Raw genomic sequence first — 22,296 nt, 5'->3', positions numbered from 1 at the left:
CTCCTGAGTCCCACCAGGGATGATTTCCTGAGTATAAAGCCAGGAGTAATCCCTGAATATCACAGAGTTTGTCCCCAAAACAAAACAATTTTGTTTTGCATTACTGGAGAAGGAACCCAGGACTGATACATGTAGAACCTGCATTTGACCCCTGAGTCATACCCCAGCTCCTTAGATACTGAATTTTTATTTTATTGTTTAAATGTTTTGCTTTATGGGCCACACCTGGTAATGCTCAGGGGTTACTACTGGTGGTGTTCAAGGGACCATATAAAATGCTGGAGATCAAATCCAAGTGGCCACATGCAAGACAAGTGCCCCTCCTCTCCGTACTATCACTCCAACCCCAAACAAAAACTGTATTAAGCACGAATCATTAAAATATATGAATAGGGGCTGGAGCGATAGCACAGCGGGTAAGGCGTTTGCCTTGCACGCGGCCAATCCGGGTTCAATACCCAGCATTCCATATGGACACCCGAGCACCGCCAGAAGTAATTCCTGAGGCCAGGAGTAACCCCTGTGCAATGCCGGGTGTGACCCCAAAAAGCAAAAAACAAAAACGAATGAAATATATGAATAACCATAACTGGCTTTAATAAACCCACATCTCTCTCACAACATTATGGGGTGGGATGGGGATAGGGGAATACCTGTCAGTGCTCAGAAGTTATTCCTGACTCTGTGCTCAGGATTGAGCACTGGAGGGGCTCAGGGGACCATGCAGTGCTGAGGATGAAACCGGGTCAGGCACAGGGCAAGTGCCTTACTCACTGCACTCCCCACATTCTGTTTCTCAATGTGTTGTAGAATATGTGCTTGTGTGTGTGTCTGTCTGTCCGTCCTCCCGTTGTTCATCGATTTGCTCGAGCGGGCCCAGTAATGTCTCCATTGGAGACTTTGTTGTTACTGTGTTTGGCATATCGAATACGTCACGGGGAGCTTGCCAGGCTTTGCCGTGCGGGTGAGATACCCTCGGTAGCTTGCCGGGCTCTCCAAGAGGAGCGGAGGAATATGAGAGAGAAAAAAAGTAGTTTTATTAAAAGAAATTTAGAGATGTGAGGAGAGAAAAAGAGAGGAGAAGAAGATGACGAAGGAGGAGGAGGAGAAGAAAGAGGAGGAGGAGGAGGGAGCTGGAGCAATAGTATAAAGGGTAGGGCACCTACTTGCATACAGTCAATCCAGGTATCTCATATGGTCCCCTGAGCACCTCCCAGAGTAATTCCTGAGTGCAGAGCCAGGAGAAACCCCTGAGCATTGCCAGAGGAGAAGGGGGAGGAGGAATAGGAAGGAGAAGAAGGGGAAGGAGAAGAAGATGAAGGAGAAGAAGAGGACTCATTGGTACCCAAATACCCAAATATTTTAATGTACCTGAGTAAAATCTGACTTCAGGGGCCAGAGTGATAGTAGAGTGGGGAAGGCGTTTGCCTTGCCACTGGTTCAATTCTCAACATCCCATAGGGTCCCCCGAGCACTAGTGGGAGTGATACCTGAGCACAGAGCCAAGAGTAAGCCCTGAGTACTGCCAGGGCTTACTCAAACAAATAAATACATAAAATGTAGGAGTTTGGAGTCTAGTTTTTTTTTTTTTAGTCTGACAGTAGAAACTTAAGCCCATACCTTCTATGTAAATATTTCTGAAAAGTCATTAAAAATGGTTATTATTTTCAGGGGATTTGAACCAATCCCACAAAGGTAAAGAGATTTCAGGACACTTCTCTTTTTGAATTTTTTTTATGTCTTTGGTCTGGGGGTCACCTCCCAGCAGTGATAGGGGCTTACCTCTGGCTCTGAGCTTGGGGTGCCTCCCCACCTATTATCTCTTCATCCTGTAGCCCCTGGATTGGTGCAGAAACTTCTAGAAACCACTTCCAGCTTTTTCCCAAAGAGCCACGATTCTTCATACATAAACCATGATATGTGACTGTCTCTCACTTCTCCAGGACTGTGCAGACCCAAGTTCCAGGCTGGGGAAGGAGCCAGCTCAGATCTGGAATGCCATCCCTGTTTGGGAACATTAAGAAAATGTCCAAATCCAGGTCTGCTTGACTGGGGCAGCAGGACGAGAAGGCTGCGGAGAGAATGTTCTAGATGCTGTTTAGAGACAGGCCCACCGACATAGACTCCCTAGGTCCTCCTTCTCTTTACAGGAACCATAGGCAGTGAGCAGAGAGGAACTGCTGGAGATGGGGGGGTGGTTGTAATATATGTTGTTTTGTCTTTGGGCCACACCCAGCAGTGCTCCTGGCTCTGCTCTCAGGAATTACTCCCAGTGATGCTGAGGGACCACATGGGGATGCCGGGGATCGAACCTGGGTAGGCTGCATGCAAGGCAAATGCCCTCCCCGCTGTACTATTACTCCAGCCCCAATATATAATTTTATACTTATTTAAATAAATATATTAATATTAAATAAAGCAAGGTGCATTTAAATTAATATTATATAAAATACTTTGATTTACCACTTGTATCACTTGTATCACTTGTCATCCCATTGGTCTTCGATTTCCTCGAGCAGGCGCCAGTAACGTCTCCATTTGTCCCTGTCTCATGCTAGTGTAATCTAATGACATCTGCTCGCTCCAGGAACATGAAGAGCCTCAAACCGTTTGTTCAGGGTTTTGACAAAGAAGTCTGACCATCTCGTAGGTGGGCGGCCACGCATCCTTTTGAGGTCCCATGGAATCCAGTCGGTAACAGCTCTAATCCAGCGGTCGTCTCTAAATCGCATTTTGTGTCTGGCCCATCTGATTTTCGACACCTTGGCAAATGAGACAGCGTCCCTGACTCTTGATCATCAATGGTGGTTGGAACTCCGGATTCCTTCTCTCACTTGAGTGAAATGTGATATTCCACACATAGCTCTTTCGATTCCTCTTTGGGAGACCCAAATAATGTTCTCATTCTGTTTCTGTAGGGCCCAGGTCTCTGAGGCATATGTTAGTGCAGGAAGAATGGTGTAGTCGAAGAGATGTGCCCGGAGCCGGAGGTTCTTTGTCCTCTTAACTACTTCTTCGATGGTCTTGAAGGTGTTCCACGCTGCTCTCTTCCTCCTGCGCAGTTCTGGCGCCAAATGTTTCCTCACGTTGAGTTCTTGACCCAGGTACACGTAATTGCTGCATTCGGAGATGAGAGCAAATGGAACTTCAGGGACTAGTTCGTTTTTCATGAACGTTGTTTTGGTGAGATTTAGCTGCAGTTCGACCATTCCACACTCAAGGTTGAAGTAAACCAGCATTTGTGCCACTTGGCTAATGTTTGGTGTTATTAGAACAATGTCAATCAGTGAAGCGGAGGTGGTGTTGTTGCCGACCGTCTATCTTCACTCCCATTTCTTCTCATTCCAGTCATCGCATGATGTTCTCGAGGGTGGCACTGAAGAATTTCGGTGAAATGGTATCACCTTGCCGAACCCCTCTCTTTACCTCGATGATCACTTCCTTGTAGAATGGTGAGATCCTGGTGGTGAATCCGTAATACAGCTCACGGAGGATCCTGATGTACTGATGTACTTTGGTTTATAAAATAGTTTATATTTATTTAAATTAATACATTGTACATAAATTTATTTTTGGCGGTGCTGGGGTCGAACCCGGAGTCCTCCATCTGCTACACCCCGGGGAGCTGGAGGTGGAATTCGAACCCCGAACTTGGAAACTCCCTCCCCGCCTCTTCGGCGCAGCCCACTACCCGCCAGGGGGCGCCAGAGTCCGGGCGCGGGTTGGGGGCGCCCCTCGTCCCGCCCCACCCACCCCTGCGCCCCCCCCACCCCTCCCTTCCCTTCGCTGCGCTCGGCCGCGCCCGGCGCAGACGGCTCCGGACGGGACCGCGAGCACCAGCCGCTCCGCGGGCGCCTCGGAACCCCGAGGACCCCCGTCCAGCCGGCCCGCGCGCCCCAGCGGTGAGTGACGCCCCGAGATTGCAGCTCAGAGCCCGCAGCCCCTGCCCGCCCGCCGGGCGCGCCGAAGCGACCCTCAGCCCGGGATGGTCCCCTTGTCCCCCACCCCCCCAATCCCTCTCCCCAGTCTCTTCCCCACCCCATCCTCTCAACCAGGGGACCCCTTGGTTGAGGTCTCTACCATCCCCAGCCCACTTGTCGTTCTTGGTCGCTTGGGCCCCCAGGAATCCTCCTGGACACCCCTAAGTCTCCTCAACGCTTACCTGGGCTCCTCCCCACCTAGGACCCCTTGCAGCCTGGGGTGCCCCCACCACCTTCCAGACTCCCTTTGCTTTAGGTTATCATGACTTTTTTTCAAGGGGGGGTGGTTTTTTTTAGTTTGTTTGTTTTGGGGGCCACACCCAGCGGTGCTCAGGGCTGACTCCTGGCTCTGCACTCAGGGATCACTGCTGGCGGGCCCTATGGGGCGCAGTGATCAAACCCAGAGAGCAGTGTGCCTGGCAAGAGCTCTCCCCGCTATCCTATCATTCTGACCCCGAGGTTATCATGTGTTCTTTTTAAAAATTACTTTGAACAGATTTGATTTGCACTTTTATTATTTTTTTTCATGCTCAGATGGCCCCTTCTTTGGCCCACAGGGGTCCTGAGTCCCTGGGACAAGCCCCCAAGGTTCCCCAGCTGCCCTTGGCTCACTGTGTTCCTTTTTTTTTTTTTTCTTTTTGGGTCACACCCGGCAATGCTCGGGGTTACTCCTGGCTCTGCACTCAGGAATTACTCCTGGCAGTACTTGGGGGACCATATGGGATATCGGGGAATCAAACACAGGTTGGCCGCGTACAAGGCAAATGCCTCCGCCCCACTCCCACTGTACTATCGATCCAGCCCCTCACTCTGTCTTTCACTGCTCTTAACAAGTCTTTTCTCCGAGAGCCCTCCACTATTCTTGGAATGGGAATGGGTGCCTAGACACTCCATGCAGAACTCCAGTCAGTTCCAGGAAGAGGAGAGTGGAGCCCACAAAACCCACCCACACCTATCAGGGGAGGCCATAGCCAGGTCGCTTGCTGGGGCCGGGCACTAGGCAGGAGGGAGCATCAGTGCGGACCCTGTGGAGAACCATGTGAGCCCTGGCCGTGGGCTCATACACTTCCTCCTCCTGACTTCTTGGACCTGTGGGGTGAGGGCTCTGGGGGTGGGGGGCTCAGGCTGGAACTCTTTCTAGGCTCTGCTTCCCTGTCTGCTGTCTGCCAAGCAGGGAGGAACAGCCCCTCTGCCAGGTTCTGTGTGGGCCTTGGCCAGGGTAGAGGCAGGGCTGGGGTCTCGTCCACGCTGGGGCCACTGCTGGCCTGTGCACAGCGAGTCCTCTCCCTCCCCTCCCCGACACCCCCTCCCTGCCCCTGTACAGATCCTTCTCAGCGCCAGGCCAGGCTCCCAGCATCCCCAAACCCCACTTAGGGCAGCTCCTTCTGAAGCCAGCCCAGCTGAGCTCTGAGCCCATGTGCCCAGGGGTTTCGCCCAGGCCCGGGCTGCTGAGTGTGTGAAATGCCAGGAGTGGGCGGAAGCCATGCAGGGAGCAGGGGTCTGGCGCGAGGCTTCCTTCCTCTCTCCACCTCTGGCTGGTGATCAACACCTCCTAACCTTTGTCTTCGCACCACTCTTTCCTCCCCCAGCTGTCAGCTCCTGCCGTTCCCCTTCATAACTTTTGTCTTTCTCCACTACCTGTACTCCTTCATTCTCCTCCTCCAGGCAGGCGCTTTCAACCTTCCTCCTTGGCTGCGTTCATCTCCTGCAGCCGTCCATCATCGACCTTCCGTCCTCTTCCTCCAGGCTGTCCTCCGCCCACCCCCTCTCTGCCTGCGCATCTTCTTTCCGGGTGAGCCCAGCGGGCAGCGCACAGCCACCATGTTCAGCTGGATGAAGCGGGCCGGCGGCCGGGGCCAGCAGCCCGAGGCCATCCGCACGGTGACCTCGTCCCTCAAGGAGCTGTACCGCTCCAAGCTGCTGCCGCTGGAGGAGCACTACCGCTTCGGGGCGTTCCACTCGCCCGCGCTGGAGGACGCTGACTTCGACGGCAAGCCCATGGTGCTGGTGGCCGGCCAGTACAGCACGGGCAAGACCAGCTTCATCCAGTACCTGCTGGAGCAGGAAGTGCCCGGCTCCCGCGTGGGGCCCGAGCCCACCACCGACTGCTTTGTGGCCGTCATGCACGGTGACACGGAAGGCATCGTGCCCGGCAATGCCCTGGTGGTGGACCCCGACAAGCCCTTCCGAAAACTCAACCCCTTTGGGAACACATTCCTCAACAGGTGTGCGCCCCGCCCCTGACCACGCCCATCCCCAAAACCGGTCACGCCCCTGACCACGCCCCATCCCATAGACCACGCCCCATCCCACAGATCACGCCCTTGACCACGCCCCCGAGTCTTACCCATGCCCTGGCCCTTGGTCCCGCCCCACTCTAGCCCTGGCCACGCCTATAAGTTCTGGTCCCGCCTCTGACCACGCCCCAATAAAAACCTGGACTTGCCCACTGTTCCTGGGTCCCTATTCCACTCTGTCCCCCCATGGCCACCACCAGCTACAGCCTTTCTATCACCGCAGGTCTGGGCTCAGTGGCTCACCCGCTGGATGGCCTTGGGAAATGCTCTCACTCTGCACCTATGTCCACATCTGGAGAAGGGGCGCCCCCTCCAAGAGTCTGGGCTCTCCCCCTTCCTGCTCCTCAGCCCCGCTCACCGGCTTCCCCTCTGCCCAGTCCTGGATCCCAGCACCCACTCGCCCCCTGCCCTCTGCAGGTTCATGTGCGCTCAGCTTCCCAACCAGGTCCTGGAGAGCATCAGCATCATCGACACCCCTGGGATCCTGTCGGGTGCCAAGCAGAGAGTGAGCCGAGGTGAGGCTGCGGAAAGGACGGACTCCGTGTGCGTGTGCGAGGAGGTCTGAGGTCTGAGGAGGAGAGGATGGAATTCTGGTCTGAGGAAGGAGGAAACCTCAGACTCCCCGTCTGAGGGAGGAGGAACGCAGATTTCCAGTCTGAGGAAGGACGGACCAAGATTTCCAGTCTGAGGGAGGAGGGGTCCAGAATTCCGGTCTGAGGGAGGAGGAACTGCAGACTCCTAGTCTGAGGGAAGAGGGACCCTGACTCCCAATCTGAGAGAAGAGGGACCTGACTCCCAGTCTGTGGGAGGAGGGATAGGGAGGAGGCTGGAGCCTGAACCCCTGGGTCTGAGGAAGGAGGCCCAAGGTCTCTGCAGGGCATGGCAGTGTGAAGGCCCTGTGCAGGCTGGTGGCCCAGTGAGGGAAGGCTCAGAGGCTCTGTGTTGGCACAGCCCGAGTGGAGGGCGGGGGCACGTGTGGGCAGGCCATGGCGGCAGCGTGTCTGGGCGGGCCTGAAGGCCGCAGAGGGAGAGATCAGCCTGGGAGAGAAGCAGAACAGCCAGCCGAGAGCCACAGAGGAGCAGCCCCGTGCCCGGTGGGAGGCCCTGGCCCCCAAGAGCTCTGAGCTTCAAGTCTGGGCCGCAGATGGGGCAGAAAAGGGGCTGGAGGGGCTCTGGGCACGGGCCAGGGCCGGCTGGAATTTATAAACAGCTGTGCAGGGGAGCGTGCGGGAGGGTGAATTCCTGGGGGCCTGCCCGGAGCCCACAGGCCCCCCCCGCCCCCCCTTCCCAGACTGGGAGCTGGAACTGGGGCAAAGGAGGCTGAGGACTGGGGCAGAGGGGAGGATGGGAGGGGAGGCGGGCTCAGCAGGGCAGGGGTGTGCCAGAACCATGCCAGAACCGTGCCAGAACTGTTCCAGAACCGTGCCAGCCCCCACCCTCAGGAAAAAGGCAGCAGCTTCAGGAGCCAGGAGGCGCTCCCCCCCAGGACTGGGAGCCCTGAAAGAGACCCTGGGGGGCTGAACCTAGGACAGCTGGGAGGAGGAGGGCTCCTTGTGAGCGCCTGTGTGGGCTGCATATGACTCTACGTGTCTCTGAGGAGCTGTGGGCATGGGCCCGCTTGGAGGGCTTGTGTGTGTGTGTGTGTGTGTGTATGTGTGAGAGAGAGTGTGTGTATGTGTGTGTGAACGAGTGTGTATGTGAGTAATGTGTGTGTGAATGAGTGCGTGAGTGTATATGTATGTGTGAGTGTGTATTCTGGTGGTTGTTTTAGGTCCTTTTAGGGTTTCAGTTTGTACTGGGGACTGTGCAGTGGTGAGGATCGAACCTGGGATATTCTGCCTGCACATACTCAGCCTTGCATCCTCTGCCCGCCCAGGGCTGTACAATTGTCCCCCGGGGCCTTGGGTCTGGGAGGGTGCGGGGGTTCCACGTGTACTGGGCCGTGGGGCGCAGGCTGCAGTGTGGGACCTCATGTGTATGTGTCTCACTGAGAGTTGATGCTGTCACCCGAGTTTCCGGGGCCACATATGTGAGTGGTTGGGGGGAGGGGTGTCTGCCTGGGTTCCCAGGACCCAGGCCGGAGGGTTACTGTAGCGAAGGGCAGAGAGGGCACCCCAAATGCTGCCCTGGTTGTACTGTGAGGTGTCAGACAAGCCCTGTCCTCTCCTGGTGTCTCCCCATCTGTAAAGTGGGGCTAAGAAGAGCCTCCACCTCCTGGGGAACCCTGGGATTTGGGCATGTAACCATGGGGCAGAGGGCAGCACTGTGTGGGGGAGGGTTAGCCCCCAGCGCCACGTAGCTGCGCCCACACTGACTCAGCCTCCTGCCCCGCCCCACCCTGTGAGACACACTTTCCAAATCCAGGCGCTGTGTGTTTGTGCAGTGGGGTGCAGGGGAGCGTGCCCCCAGCTGCTGCCCTCCCCCAGCAGTGCCCCCAACAGAGCCTCTTCCCATCTCCAAAGACTGAGGAATGTCTTTCTCCCTGGCTAACCGGGGCCATGCCCACTCCCCAGTGAGCCGGGCTGGACAGAATTGGAGAGCTAGGAGAACCCCCCGATCCCAGCCTGGAATAAGCCCTGAGCACTGTTCGGTGTGACTAAAAAACAAAACAACAAATAAAACGAAAAGAAAGAACGAGAGTAAGCAGGAACCAGAACACTCCATCCGGGGTTGCTATGAGAAACGTTCATTGAGTGGCTTCCTGTTTTACGCAACCTCATCTCTGGATACTGCTCCAGGAAGCCCTCCCTGACCACCTGGGCTGGGTCTGCCCATTGGCTAGGCTCTCAGATGCCCCTGACTGCTCTGGATGTGTTCTTGGTGAACCTTGAGCTGGAAAGGACAGGCTCGGGGCCAAGGGAGCCACTCGGTATCCCCCACGGGAGGGGGGGCAGGTGGCTCTGGGGCATGTCCCCCATTGACCCATCCCTCCCCCAGCCCCAACCCTGCCAGGTCCACATCCTGAGTCATTGAAGTTCTTTTCATCCTGGCCAGCTTGGGTTCCTCCTACTGTTTCCCTTTGACCAGAGAGGAAACTGAGGGTTGGAGGTTATCTGCTTGCTGGCATTAAAACTGACAGGCTGGAGAGAGAGAGTGCAGGGATAATAGTCCTTGCTTTGCATGCAGCCATCCTGGATTCGATCCTCTGCACACTGGAGGACCCTCAAACCCCACCAGGAGTGAGTCTTGAGCACAGAGCCAGGAGTCAGCCCTGAGCACCACAAGGAGACAAACCAAAACCAAAAAAATACATTGACTGGGTCTCTAGGCTTCTTGTTGATTCAGCCTCATCAGTGTGAGCCACGGGGGTGCAGCACCGGCTCTTAGGAGCTCAGAGGTCAGCACCCACTGTTAGGAGCCGAACTGGACTCCTCCAGACCATAATGCCGGCGTCTCACCCACACCTTTCTTTCTCAGCGTTCCCAAGTGTCTCTCATGATGGGTGAATGAGCTGGTGAACTAGAGGGTATGTGGAAAAAGGAGCAAATTGGGGGGGGGGCAGAGCAATAGCACAGTGAGAGTGCTTGCCCTGTGCACAGCTGACCTGGGTTAGATCCCCGGCATCCCATATGGTCCCCCAAGTACCACTGCTCTCCTGAGAGCAGCGCCAGGAGTAACCCCTGAGCATCTCCGGGTGTGACCCAAAGGCAAAGAAGAAGAGGAAGAAGTAGAGGAGGAAAAAGAAGGAGGAGGAAGAGGAGGAGGAGGAGAAGGAGGAGGAGGAGGAGGAGGAGGAGGAGGAGGAGGAATGGAGAAGGAATAAGGGGAGCAGGGAGGAGGCTAGGCTAGGAGGCAGCTGGGAACAGCATCTGGCCCCTTGGGGAACATCTTCAAGACATGAAGCCAGGGCCATCATCTAGGTAAGAATGTAGCCAGGAGTGATGCAAAGTCTTATTTGTTTGTTTGTTTACTTTGACCACACCCAGAAGTGCTCCGTGCTTACTCCTAGCTCCACCCTCAGGATTACTCCTGGCCATGTTCAGGGGACCTTATGGGGTGTTGGGGATCAAACCCGAATCTGCTATATACAAGGCAAGTGCCTCCCAGCTGTATCACTGCTCCAGCCCCCATAAGGTCTTTAATTGCTGGATTATGGGTAGAACCTGGGGGTGAGGCTAGGTGGTCCCCAAAAGCACCGGGATTCTGTTAGAAGAAAAGTGTCTGCATTTTCTTTTTTTTTTTTTTTTTTGATGAGTTTGGGGACTTGGGGGTCACACCCAGCAGCCTATGTCTGAAGCTCTTTCTAGCTCTGGTCAGGAGTTGACCCCACCCCTGACTGTGTTTGGGGGACCAGGCATAGGACTAGTGATCAAACCTGGGTTGACTGCATGCAGGGTGGACAGTCTGAACAGTGCAGAGAGAGGGTCTTCTCTCTTCCGGCCTCAAGCATCCATAGTTTATTGTTTTAGGTTCAGGGCTTACTCTGATCTCTGCACTCAGGGATCACTCCTGGCAGGGCTGGGGTCCCTCTGGGGGAATCAAACCTGGGCCAGTCGTGTGCAAGAAAAGTACCTTGGGGCTGGAACGATATTACAAAGAATAGGGGGTTTGCCTTGCACGTGGCCGACCAGGTTCAATTCCCAGCATCCCATATGATCCCCCGAGCACCGCCAGGAGTAATGCCTGAGTGAATGAGCCAGGAGTAACCCCTGTCCATCGCCAGGTGTGACCCAAAAAGGAAAAAAAAGAAACCTGCCTTTTTTGCTGTACTGTTTGTGACTGTTGGTATTAATGAACAAGCGTCATTGCCTTGTAAACATCACGGACCACCTGCTTAAAGAATAATAAGAAACCGGGGGCCAGGCGTGGGGGTGGGGGTGGGGGGTGGAATAGTGGCCCTGTAGGCAGATGGATTGAAAGCCTGGGGTCTTAGTGATAGAGAAATTGGAGGAGACTTATGAGGCTGGAGAACTGAAATACACTTGACGATTTGACTTGTCTGAATAGTGAACAACCTGAACTTCCATCCTGCCGCCCAGCGCTTGTGTGTAGGCAGGGGATGTGTGTTGGATTGGTGGGAGGGAGGGTTTGTGCCTGGGTGTGGGGGGGCCAGACTGACCTCTGCCGCCCGTGCCCCCCTCCCCAGGCTATGACTTCCCTGCCGTCCTGCGCTGGTTCGCGGAGCGCGTGGACCTCATCATCCTCCTCTTCGACGCACACAAGCTGGAAATCTCTGACGAGTTCTCGGAGGCCATCGGCGCCCTGCGGGGCCACGAGGACAAGATCCGCGTGGTGCTCAACAAGGCCGACATGGTGGAGACGCAGCAGCTGATGCGCGTCTACGGGGCGCTCATGTGGGCGCTGGGCAAGGTGGTGGGCACGCCCGAGGTGCTGCGGGTCTACATCGGCTCCTTCTGGTCCCAGCCCCTCCTGGTGCCCGACAACCGGGCGCTCTTTGAGCTGGAGGAGCAGGACCTGTTCCGAGACATCCAGGGCCTGCCCCGCCACGCTGCGCTGCGGAAGCTCAACGACCTGGTGAAGCGCGCCCGGCTGGTGCGGGTGAGCAGCGCGCGCGCTGACGGAGACGGGGGCGGGGGTGGGGGGCGCGGGAGCGGGGCGTAGGCACGGGTTGCGGCGCCGGGGGTCAGGGGCTCCACTCGCTCTCGGTCAGTCTCAAGTGCAAGACAGACAGGACAGTGGGGAGGACCTAGGTTTGACCCCCCAGCATCACGTTGGGTTCCCTGAACCCCACCAGGAGACCAAACTCAAAGCCAGCAGTAAGCGCTGAGCACCGCTGGGTGTAACCCAGGCACCAAAACCAAACCTAACCTGATTTTCTCTTCCTTCCTTCCTTCCTTCCTTCCTTCCTTCCTTCCTTCCTTCCTTCCTCCCTTCCTTCCTTCCTTCCTTCCTCCCTTCCTTCCTCCCTTCCTCTCTCCCTCCCTCCCTCCTTCTCTCCCTTCCTCCCTCCCTCCCTACTCCCTCCCTCCTTTTCTCCCTTCCTCCTCTCCTCCCTTCCTCTTTTTTTTTTTTTTGCTTTTTTGGGGTCACACCCAGCGATGCACAGGGGTTACTCCTGACTCTGCACTCAGGAATTACCCCTGGCGGTGCTTGGGGGACCATATGGGATGCTGGGAATCGAACCCGGGTTGGCCGCGTGCAAGGCAAACGCCCTGCCCACTGTGCTATTGCGCCGGCCCCGCTTCCTCTTTCTTTTCTTTCTTTCGCCACACCTGGTGACACTCAGGAGGGCTTACTCCTGGCTCTGTGCTCAGGAATCACTCCTGACCACGTGGAATTCTGGGGATTGAACCTGGGATGGCGCATGCAAGGCAAATGCCCTCCCCATTGTGCTATTGCTTTGGCCCCAATTAATGTTTCTTTTTTATTTCTTTTTTTTTGGGGGGGGGAGCTACTCATAGAGTGTTCAGGGTTTACTCCTGGATCTGTACTCAGAGTTCACTCCGAGGGGGGAGGTTGGAGAACCCTATGGGATGCCAGAGAGTGCATGCAAGGTACGAACTCTCCCACTGTACTGTTGCTCAGGTCCCCCAGAATTGCCCACTTTGGGAAACACAGTGTAGACTGAGCAGATAATAGAAGCTGAGACTTGGGGGGTAAATGGGACTCAGGTGACACTTTGGCCAGGAGCTATCCAGAAGGTACTGGGGGCAGGGGAGGGTTCACACTATTTGGGTCAGCGTCTGACTCTTGGACTCTTTTTTTGGAGTGGTTTGGGTTTGGGGGTTTGGTTGTTTATTTTTTTTTCTTTTTGGGTCACATCTGGTGATGTTCAGGGGTTACTCCTGGCTCTCCGTTGGGAATCACTCCTCGTGGTACTCAGGGATCCTGGGGATCAAACTTGGTTCGATCGCATGCAAGGAAAATGCCCTACCCACTGTACTATCACTCTGGACCCTGATTTGGGTTTTTGGACCACACCCGGCAATGCTCAGGGCTTACTCCTGCCTCTGCTCAGTGACCAGTCCTAGTGGGCTCGGGGAACCTGGGGGTGCTGGATGGAATTGGGGTGCGCTTTCCTGTCTCTCCACCCATACTCTGGGTGAGGAGAGGAGCTGGAGAGCGGGCGGGGCTGGCCAGGAAAGGGCCTTGGGGAGAGGGCGGGGAGCACTGGTTGGAGAGTGGCTTTGGAGGCCAAGTGGAACATTGGTGGGAGGCTGCCAGGGTGGAGGTGGGGCAGGAAGCAGCAGGCCAGGAGGCCACGAGGTGGGGGCTGGAGGAGCCTGAGGTGCTGGTTTAAGGAGCGGGCAGAGGGGGTGAGTCAGAGCCCCGCCCCCACCCCAGGAATGTGCCGCGGGAGGGAGGCCGGGTAGCGGGGAGGGTGCCCGGGGAGGGTGCCCGCCAGGGAACCGCGCTCAGCTCTCCCTCTCTGGCAGCTCTCTACGCATTTGCCCATTCTCTAGCTCCCTCTCTCTCCCTCTCTTCCTCTCTCTTCTTTCCTTGTCTCCCTCCCTCTCCTCTCTCTCCCCTCTGTCTCTTTCCCTGGCTGTCTCTCTCCCCCCTCTCTGTCTCTCCCTGTCTCTCTATCCGTCTCTCTCCCTTTCTCTGTCTCTCTCCCCACTCCCAGTTTCTCTCTCTATATCTCTGTCTCTCTGTCTCTCCTCTCTCTGTCTCTGTCTCTCTCCCCCTCTGTCTCTCTATCTCTCTATCTCTCCCCCTCTCTGTCTCTCTCGCCCCCCCCCCCCCCGCCTCCTCTGAGTAGCGGAGGTGGCGGGAAGGGGGGCCCCGGGACACCCGGACGGGGCGGGGGTGGCGGGGACACCTGGTGCCCCACCGAGCAGGCGGCGGCTCCGGAAAGGCCAGACAAACCCCGGACTCTGGGCCCGGTCGGTACACCGCGCCCCCCCCTTATCTCTTCCTGGCACCTTCCCCCGCTTCCTCTCTGGAAAAGCCATCAGCGCCCCTGGCCTCGCGCTGGGGTCTCCTCGGCCCCGCCCCAGGCCCGCCCCCTCACCCCATTGGCCTGTCCTCGCAGGCCCCGCCCACCACCTGGCCTCGCCCCTGTCCTGATTGGGCCTCGACCGACAGACCACGCCTTCCCCTCCCTGCCTCAACACCCAGAGCCCACGCCAGGGTAGCACAGGTTGCATAGCGCCTGACTTCCATGCAGGGAATCAGGGTTCGATTCCCAGCACCCCATAGGAGCCCTTGCGCCCACCCGGAGTGTCCCCTGAGCACCACCAGATGTGGCCCCCAAACTAAAGGGGGGCAAAAAAAGAGATCCAGGGTCAGTCTTCAGTGACCCAGCCTTGCTGTCCCTCACCACACTACCCCAACTGCCTCGTGGTGCTGTACTACATTCTTGGTCACTCCCTCTTGGTCACATTCCCTGCTTTGGCGTGCCTCAGTTTTCCTGTCTGCACGTCGTAGGGTGTGGAGAGGCCCCTGGCCCTCCCTCTGGGGCGAGCTGTATGTTCTTGTTTTATTTGGTTTTGGAGCTAAGCGTTGTGCTAGTGAAGAAATGAGAGAGGGGCTCGGCTCCCAAGGCCCAGCTGGTATAAGCTGTGGCATTAGGTCATTACTTACCTACGGAGCACAGACAATCGCTGGCATCACTGCAGCGGGAAGAGGCGGGATACAATTCTTTTCTTGGAGAATGACTTTAGGGGGTGTTCTCAAACAGTTCTTAGCAGGTGAGGGGCGGAATGTCTGGCCGATTCTCAGCCAGCTGGGCGAGCAGTTAATATTGAGCGTCCGTTTGCAGGGCCAGGGCCATCACAGCAGTGATGTCTGCCCCAGAAAGTGTTTGGGTTGGCCGTATCCCCTCATTGCCTCTCTGACCATGAGAATGATCCATTTGTGTTTTGGTTCTGGGCTTAGGGGGACTGTGCCTGGCTCTGTGTTGGGATCTTTCTCGAGGTGCAGATGCCTTGTTCCTGGTATCTGTTGCCCCTGCATCACTTTGTAATGTTGTGGGGGTGGATACTGAGCTGATTCATCTTTAATGTATGCGATAAGAATTATGATGAAGGACCAGAAATATAGTACTGGGGACAGGGCTTGCTTTGCATGGGGCCAACCGGTTTGACCCCCAGTGCCCCGAGCCCCACCAGGAACGATCCCTGAGTGCAGAGCCAGGAATAAGCCCTGAGCACCTGGTCCTGAACCAACCAAAAAAAAAAAATTACGATGAGAAGTGGAGCAAAGGAGACTTGTGACTGGATTTCAGGGACATCAGGGAGGGGTCTTCTAGAAGGAGGCTATCTGAGCAGAGACCTGACCAATAGTGGGGACAGGGTGAGCTGAGTAGGGATTTGAGGGAAGATTGATTCAGGGGGAGGAAGGGAACAGCCAGTGCAAAGGTCCTGAGGTAGGACCATGCTCAAGCCAGAAGCCCAGGGGAGAAGATGGGGGTCCAAACCAGCTGAGTTCACCTCCAGTGCCACATTCCAATCCTGTGATTCCCTAAAGAGCTTTTTTAAAAGATGTTTTCAATGGAACCCGTTTTAGCCTGCGTCCTACTAAAACATTCGAACTTGCTCCCTCCCACGCCTCACCCCACCAGTCCCCAGCTCTCTTCCCTGGAGACAGTGCCTCAGAATAGATTCTGGCATCTTTTCCCACAGATACCCTCATTTTATTTAGTCGCATACCCTTGGTTACAAGGCTTCTTGTTAAAAACAAACAAACAAACAACAACTTGGGGCTGGAGCAATAGCATGGTGGGGGATATCTGCCTTGCACGCGGCTGACTCAGGTTCAATTCCTGGCATTCCAGATGGTTCCCTGACCCTGCTATGAGTAATTCCTGAGTGAAGAGCCAGGAGTAACCCCTGAGCACTACCTTGTGTGACCAAAAACAAAACCCCCAAATTTTAACTGTTCCAACACCTCCCCTCCCCCTAAAAAAAAAAACAGAATAATGTATATTCTTGTTTTATTTGGTTTTGGGGCCACATCCTGTGATGCTCAGGTGTTACTCCTAGCTCTGTACTCAGGAATCACTCCTGGAGGTGCTTGGGGGACCCTATTGGGACACCGACCATCCAACATGGGTTGGCTGCATGCAAGGCCTTATAGCTGTGCTGTTGCTCTGGCCCCTTTGGTCCATCCAGGGTGACAGGGGGCTCCTGGAGGCTGTACCTGCTCAGGCGTGCACTCAGATGTGAAGTCACTTGTCCTGTCACCTTTATGCTCTCCACTGGTCTCTTGGGAGGAAATGTGTGCCAAACAAGCCGCAGACCCTCAGGAAAACTGTGAACTGGGTTTGGACTGTGCAGAACCATGGAGGAACCTCAGGGCACCTCCAGATTACACTCTGGACTACTACTACTGAGAGGCCCTGGGAGCTGGGGTAGAAATTTGGAACTTTCATGAAAAGCAAAATTGAGGGCTGGAGCCATAGGACAGCGGGGAGGGTGCTTACCTTATATGTGGCCGACACGGGTTCGATCTCTGGCATCCCGAGCACCGCCAGGAGTGATCTCTGAGCCCAGAGCCAGGAGTAACTCCTGAGCACCACTGGGTGTGACCCCCTACAAGAAAACAAAACAAAAAGCAATTCGAGATTATGGCCTGGCATTTGGTCCTGAGCCGCCCCCTCCCCCCTCCCCGGCTCCAAACAAGCCCATAAATTGCGCCCTTGACTTCGGAGCAAGGAGTGGAGCAACAGGGCAGCGGGGGATCAGGAGACTAGCGCAGTGGGTGGATTGGGGAAGGAGGGGCACCCAGGAAACTCACTGAGGTCAGATGGGGCTCAAATTTCTGATCTCCCTTGGGCAGCGGGTGCTGCTTCCAGAGATGGGCGGGGTGGAGGGTGGCCCAGCCCTGGGGGCTGAGCCCAAATTCCAGGAAGGGTGTCACCCCAAGGCCTCTGTCTAGGAATGTTGACGAGGCTCCCAAAGCCCTGAGCACCAGGGAGAGGCCGGGCTGGTATGTGGCCCCACACATGAACTGGGAAAGGGTTATAGTGGGTGGCTCTGGGGCTGTTAGGGTGCGGGGATCACCCATGGCTTCCTGCAGCCATGCATCTGAGGCTCTTAGAAAGGGCTGGAGCGATAGCACAGTGGGTAGGGCATGTGCCTTGCACGCAGCCGACCTGAGTTCGATTCCCATATGGAGGACCATCCCATATGGTCCCCTGAGCACCACCAGGAGTAATTCCTGAGTGCAGGAGCCAGGAGTAACCCCTATGCATTGCCAGGTGTGACCCTCCCCCCCAAAAAAGCAAAGAAAGAACCCTCCCCCCCAAAAAAGCAAAGAACCAGGGAGAGAGTGCAGAGGGCTGGAGTGCAGGCGCCCATGTTGGAGTAGGTCTGAGGCCCAAGACCTCGAGGGTGTCTGAGCACTGCTGGGAGCAATCCTGAGCACAAACAGGTATCGCCCAAAAAGCAGAAAGGAAGGAAGGAAGGAAGGAAGGAAGGAAGGAAGGAAGGATGGAAGGAAGGAAGGAAGGAAGGACAAGAAAGAGGAACTGAGAGACAAAGAAGGAAAGAAGTGAATGAAGGAAGAAAAAGAAAGTGGGAGAGAAAGAAGGGAAAGAGAGAAGGAAGAGAAAGAGAGAAGGGAAGAAGGAAGAAAGGCAGACAAACAGGCTGGTTTCACAGTTCAGGGACTATTGTTCTTGCCTTGCACGTGGCCAACCCGGGTTTGATCCCAGGCACCACATATGGTTCCCTGAGTCTGGCTAGGAGTTATCCTTGAGCACAGAGTCAGGAGTCATATCTGACCATCCACTGGTGGGCCCAGTTCTTTCCCCAAACACACACACACACACACACACGCACGTAAAGAAATAAATCTGGGGCCCAAGAATCAAGAATGTCTCAGAGTGCATCTCAGGTTCCATACCCAAGCCAGTGGGTCAGGAACTCCAGGTGCAGGGTGGGGTGGGGTAGTGATGTCCTAAGGGTGCATTCTCAGGTGGTCACTGCAACCACTTGCTCCGCAGGTCCATGCCTACATTATCAGCTACCTGAAGAAGGAGATGCCATCCGTGTTTGGGAAGGAGAATAAGAAGAAGCAGCTCATCCTCAAGCTGCCCGTCATCTTTGCCAAGATTCAGCTGGAGCATCACATCTCCCCTGGTGACTTCCCGGACTGCCAGAAGATGCAGGTGCGAGGTTGCAGGGGATTGGGAGGCTGCCGGGGATGGGCAGGCTCTGGGAAGGGCTTTGGAGGCCAGAGGGAGGGGGTGGCAGCTTCTGGAGAGCACATCCTACAGAGGATTTCACTGAGATGTGCTTTGATGAGTCAGGAGAGGGATGGGGGGTTCAGAGAAAACTCTGAATCACAGTGGCTTGATCCTTTCTGTCATGAAAGTCCTGTAAGGAGATCCAGAACCCCCTTCTTACTCCCCCTCCATGCTGAATGTCCAGTCCCAAGAACCCCTCACGGTACAAAATCACTGTGCTCTACCCCTAGGTTGCATCCCCTGCCCCGGGACTCTTTCTGTGATCACAGAAATGTCACAGGGACACCTGTTTTACCTTCTATGCAATTTGGCTTAATTTTTTGTTTTGTTTTTGGGGCACACCTGGCTGTGGTCAGGGCTTACTCCAACTCCTGGCTCTGTGCTCAGGGATCACTCCTAGGGTGATCACACGATATGGGGTGCTGGGGACCGAACTTGGGTTGGCTATGTGGAAAGCAAGTGCCCCCCAGGCTGTGCTGCTGCTCTGGCCAGGATTTCACTGCATCTCACAGAATAACTGCATTGCGCGGGATCATTCCTACTGTGGGGTGGGGGCGGGGGTATCAGCGCCACCTGGTTCTGACAAAGGTGCCTCTAGGTATTTCCAGCTGTGGGTGGTGGGGGAGAGGGCAGTGAGTCGGGGGGAGGGCGGTGAGTGGGGTTGGAGGTGGGGGAATCCTCGAGGTTGGGAATGGCTGCTCACCCCACACAACAGACACTCACTTGTCCCTGCTGAGGGTGTGATGTGCATTAGTGCTTGTACAAGTGCTTGTACAGAGGCCCAGAGAGGTGCAGACACTTGCTCTAGGACACACAGCAGGGCGGTGGCAAGTCCTGGCCCTGGGTTCTCCCTGATCTTCAACATCTCACCCCTTTTACCCTTTTGTTGTTGTTGCTCTTTGGGCCACAGGGTGCTCAGGGGTCACTCCTGACTCTGTGCTCAGGATTCATTTCTGGTTAGCTTGGGTTGCCGGGGATCGAACCCGGGTCAGTTGCAAGGCAAGCACCCTCCCCTCTGTACTACTGCTCCTTCCTCTTTTTTTGGGGGGAGGGTACACCCAGTGGTTCCCAGGAGTTACTCATGGATCTGCACTCAGAAATCATCCCCTGGCAGTCTCAGGGGACCACAGAGGATGCTGGGTATCGAACCTGGGTCAGTTTGTGTGCAAGGCAAGTGCCCTCCTCCCTGTACTATTGCTTCGACCCCTCTTTTTCGTTTTTTTTTTTTCTTTTGGCTTATGTTTTGTTTCTTGGACCACACCAAGTAATGCACAGTGCTTACTCCTGGCTCTGCTCTTAAGGATGCTCAGGGGAACTTATAGGGTGTCAGGTTTGAACCAGGTCAGCTATGTGCAAGGCAAATGCCCTCCCTGCTATACTATGGTTCTGCCCCCACCCCCTTTTTTTTTGCTTTGAACCCACACCCTGCAGTGCTCAGGGGCCATTCTTGGCTCTGTGCTCAGGAGTGATCCCTGGCAGTGCTACAGATCCCAACCTGGGCGGGGCTCGGAAAAGCCCTGTGCTCACTCTCTCTCCTGCGCACCTGTTTTTTTTTCACATGCCCTTCCGAGGGGCGCTCAGTGTGCCTAGCCCGTGGTGTGAGCGGCTGTGCAGGTCCTTCTGGCTGCCCAGCACTGAGGGGTGACTCAGAGCCACAGACCAGCGCAGCCCTCCCAGCGGGGACACTGGGCAGGGGCGGGGCTCAGCACTCCCGGAGGGGTGGCCCACATCCGATTCCTCACGACAGCCCTATGGCCCCCCACCCCTGCGTCCACAGGAGCTGCTGATGGCTCACGATTTCACCAAGTTCCACTCCCTGAAACCGAAGCTGCTGGAGGCGCTGGACGAGATGCTGACGCGGGACATCGCCAAGCTGATGCCGCTGCTGCGGCAGGAGGAGCTGGAGAGCACGGAGGTGGGCGTGCAGGGCGGCGCCTTCGAGGGCACCCACATGGGCCCCTTTGTGGAGCGCGGGCCAGACGAGGTGCTGGAGGACGGCCAGGAGGGCTCCGACGAGGAGGCCGAGTGGGTGGTGACCAAGGACAAGTCCAAGTACGACGAGATCTTCTACAACCTGGCGCCGGCCGACGGCAAGCTCAGCGGCACCAAGGCCAAGACCTGGATGGTGGGCACCAAGCTGCCCAACTCCGTGCTCGGCCGCATCTGGAAGCTCAGCGACGTGGACCGCGACGGCATGCTGGACGACGAGGAGTTCGCACTGGCCAGCCACCTCATCGAGGCCAAGCTCGAGGGCCACGGGCTGCCCGCCCACCTCCCTCGCCGCCTCGTCCCGCCGTCCAAGCGGCGCCAGAAAGGTTCCGCCGAGTGAGCGAGCGGTGGCTGCGCGCACCCCGCCCCGCCCGGACTGCGGGGAGCAGGTGCCTCCTCCGCCCTGCCAGGGGGTGCAGCTTTCCCCTCACCTCCACGCAGGCTCATCGCCCCACCCCACACCACCAGCTCATCTTCGCGCTCCGGTATTTATTAGGCGCCTGCTGTTTGCAGGGAGGCCCCATCCCGGGTGAGAGGCTTAGGTGTCCGCACCCCCCCACTCGGGGCTCCGGGGGTGGTGCCTGCCTCCCATCTGAGCCCCGACTCTGGAGGGACCCCCCAGCCTTGCTCATGCCCTTGGTCTGGCCCCACGAGGGGGCGGGCACGGAGGGGGAAAGGCCACTTCCTGCTTTGGCGGCTGGACCTCTCTGGAGCACCCCCCCCTTTCACTCTGCTCACACCCCTTCATTTTTGCTGCTTCCAGATGGTCCACACCGGGGTTCTATTCCCTGGGCTCCATGCCTCCCGCAGCTGGTGACCTCCACTCTCAGGGGTTCATTATTTTAAGGGGCCCCTACCAGATCTGAAGGCCACAGGGCTGCCTCTTAAGGTCCTTTACAGGGACATGCTGAGGGGAGGGGTTCTTGGTGCTATAGCCCTCCCTGGACCTGCACCCCATTTCCTGCCTTCACCGGGCTGGAGGGGGAGGGGGAGCAGGGAGGGAACCATGCCCCTCCGGGTTGCTCGTTGGGACTTCCTGTCCCTGAGCACCCCTATTCCATGCCTGGGGGGGCCTGGGGAACCCCAAAGTGCCTTCAGCACACAGCGAATAAAGCAAGGCTTCTTTGCACATGGTACCAGACTGTCGTTCGCTGGGCTCTGTGTATGTGTGTATGTGTTTGCTGGGAGGAGGGGGCGCTTTCCCCTGCCCCCCCCCAGGGAAGGGGAACCCTGGACAGGGTTGAAAGTGGGGGGATCCCCTCCGAAGCTCTCCAGGGCCTGGGTGGAGGCCTTGAGTCAACTCGGCGGAGCCTGATGACTCAGGCCTGGGCTGGGGGCCAGGTCGACATATTTTCCGAAGAAATGTTAACTCTGGAGCCCTCCCTCCGGGACATCCCTCCCTCGCTCCCGCCGCGGGGGCCTGGGAACGAGCGGGCGAGGGTGTGAGTAGTTGCGCACCGCGTGTCCCTCTCCACCGAAGTCTACCTCCTGGGTACATAACGGACACGTCACAGCAGGTCCAGACGCGTTCCTGGAGGGGACGAGGTGACACTGCCCTCAAGACACCTCGACCGCACCCCCTCCGCCCCCGTGTGCGCGGGCGTGCGGCCAGAGGACGGCGCCAAACAGCGGCCGGGACTCACGGTCCCGGACGCGCTTCCAGCTCAGTGCCCGCCCGGGACCGGCCGCCCGTGGCCCCCGGCGCCCTCTGGCGACGGATGCTCAGCGCTGCAGGCGGCGTCGGGGAAACCGGTTACCTGGCGGGCGAAGCCAGGCACCGAGTGGGCGGGGCTCCGTCAGTAGAAGGCGGGGCTAGGACCATGTGGGCGGGGCCATGTCCGTGGTAGGCGGGAAAAGCCCCGGGGTCGGCGAGACTAGGCTTGGGGTGGGCGGGGCTAGATCCTGATCGACAGGGCTCGGTCCGGGGTGAGCGGGG

General features: G+C 56.9%; 1 protein-coding gene across 2 annotated transcripts; it reads left to right on the top strand.

Annotated features, from left to right (window-relative positions):
- The first annotated feature begins 3,787 nt into the window (after positions 1 to 3,787).
- On the top strand, positions 3,788 to 21,494 carry EHD2 (EH domain containing 2). 2 transcript variants are annotated; one of them, XM_056135928.1, is made up of 6 exons: positions 3,788 to 3,902; positions 5,646 to 6,205; positions 6,695 to 6,792; positions 11,364 to 11,776; positions 18,129 to 18,293; positions 20,149 to 21,494. In XM_056135928.1, the coding sequence occupies exons 2-6, from the start codon at positions 5,802 to 5,804 to the stop codon at positions 20,698 to 20,700; spliced, it is 1,632 nt and encodes a 543-aa protein (XP_055991903.1). In that variant the 5' UTR covers positions 3,788 to 3,902; positions 5,646 to 5,801; the 3' UTR covers positions 20,701 to 21,494. The 2 variants fall into 2 exon arrangements, with proteins under 2 accessions (XP_055991903.1, XP_055991904.1); XM_056135929.1 differs by having other exon boundaries at positions 3,803 to 3,902; positions 5,727 to 6,205.
- Positions 21,495 to 22,296: the final 802 nt, after the last annotated feature.

The sequence above is a fragment of the Sorex fumeus genome, unplaced genomic scaffold, assembly GCF_029834395.1.
Source record: "Sorex fumeus unplaced genomic scaffold, SorFum_2.1 ptg000122l, whole genome shotgun sequence".
Lineage (NCBI taxonomy): Eukaryota > Metazoa > Chordata > Mammalia > Eulipotyphla > Soricidae > Sorex > Sorex fumeus.
Note: the sequence above shows the minus strand (reverse complement) of the source record. Positions and strands in the feature narration are given on the sequence as shown.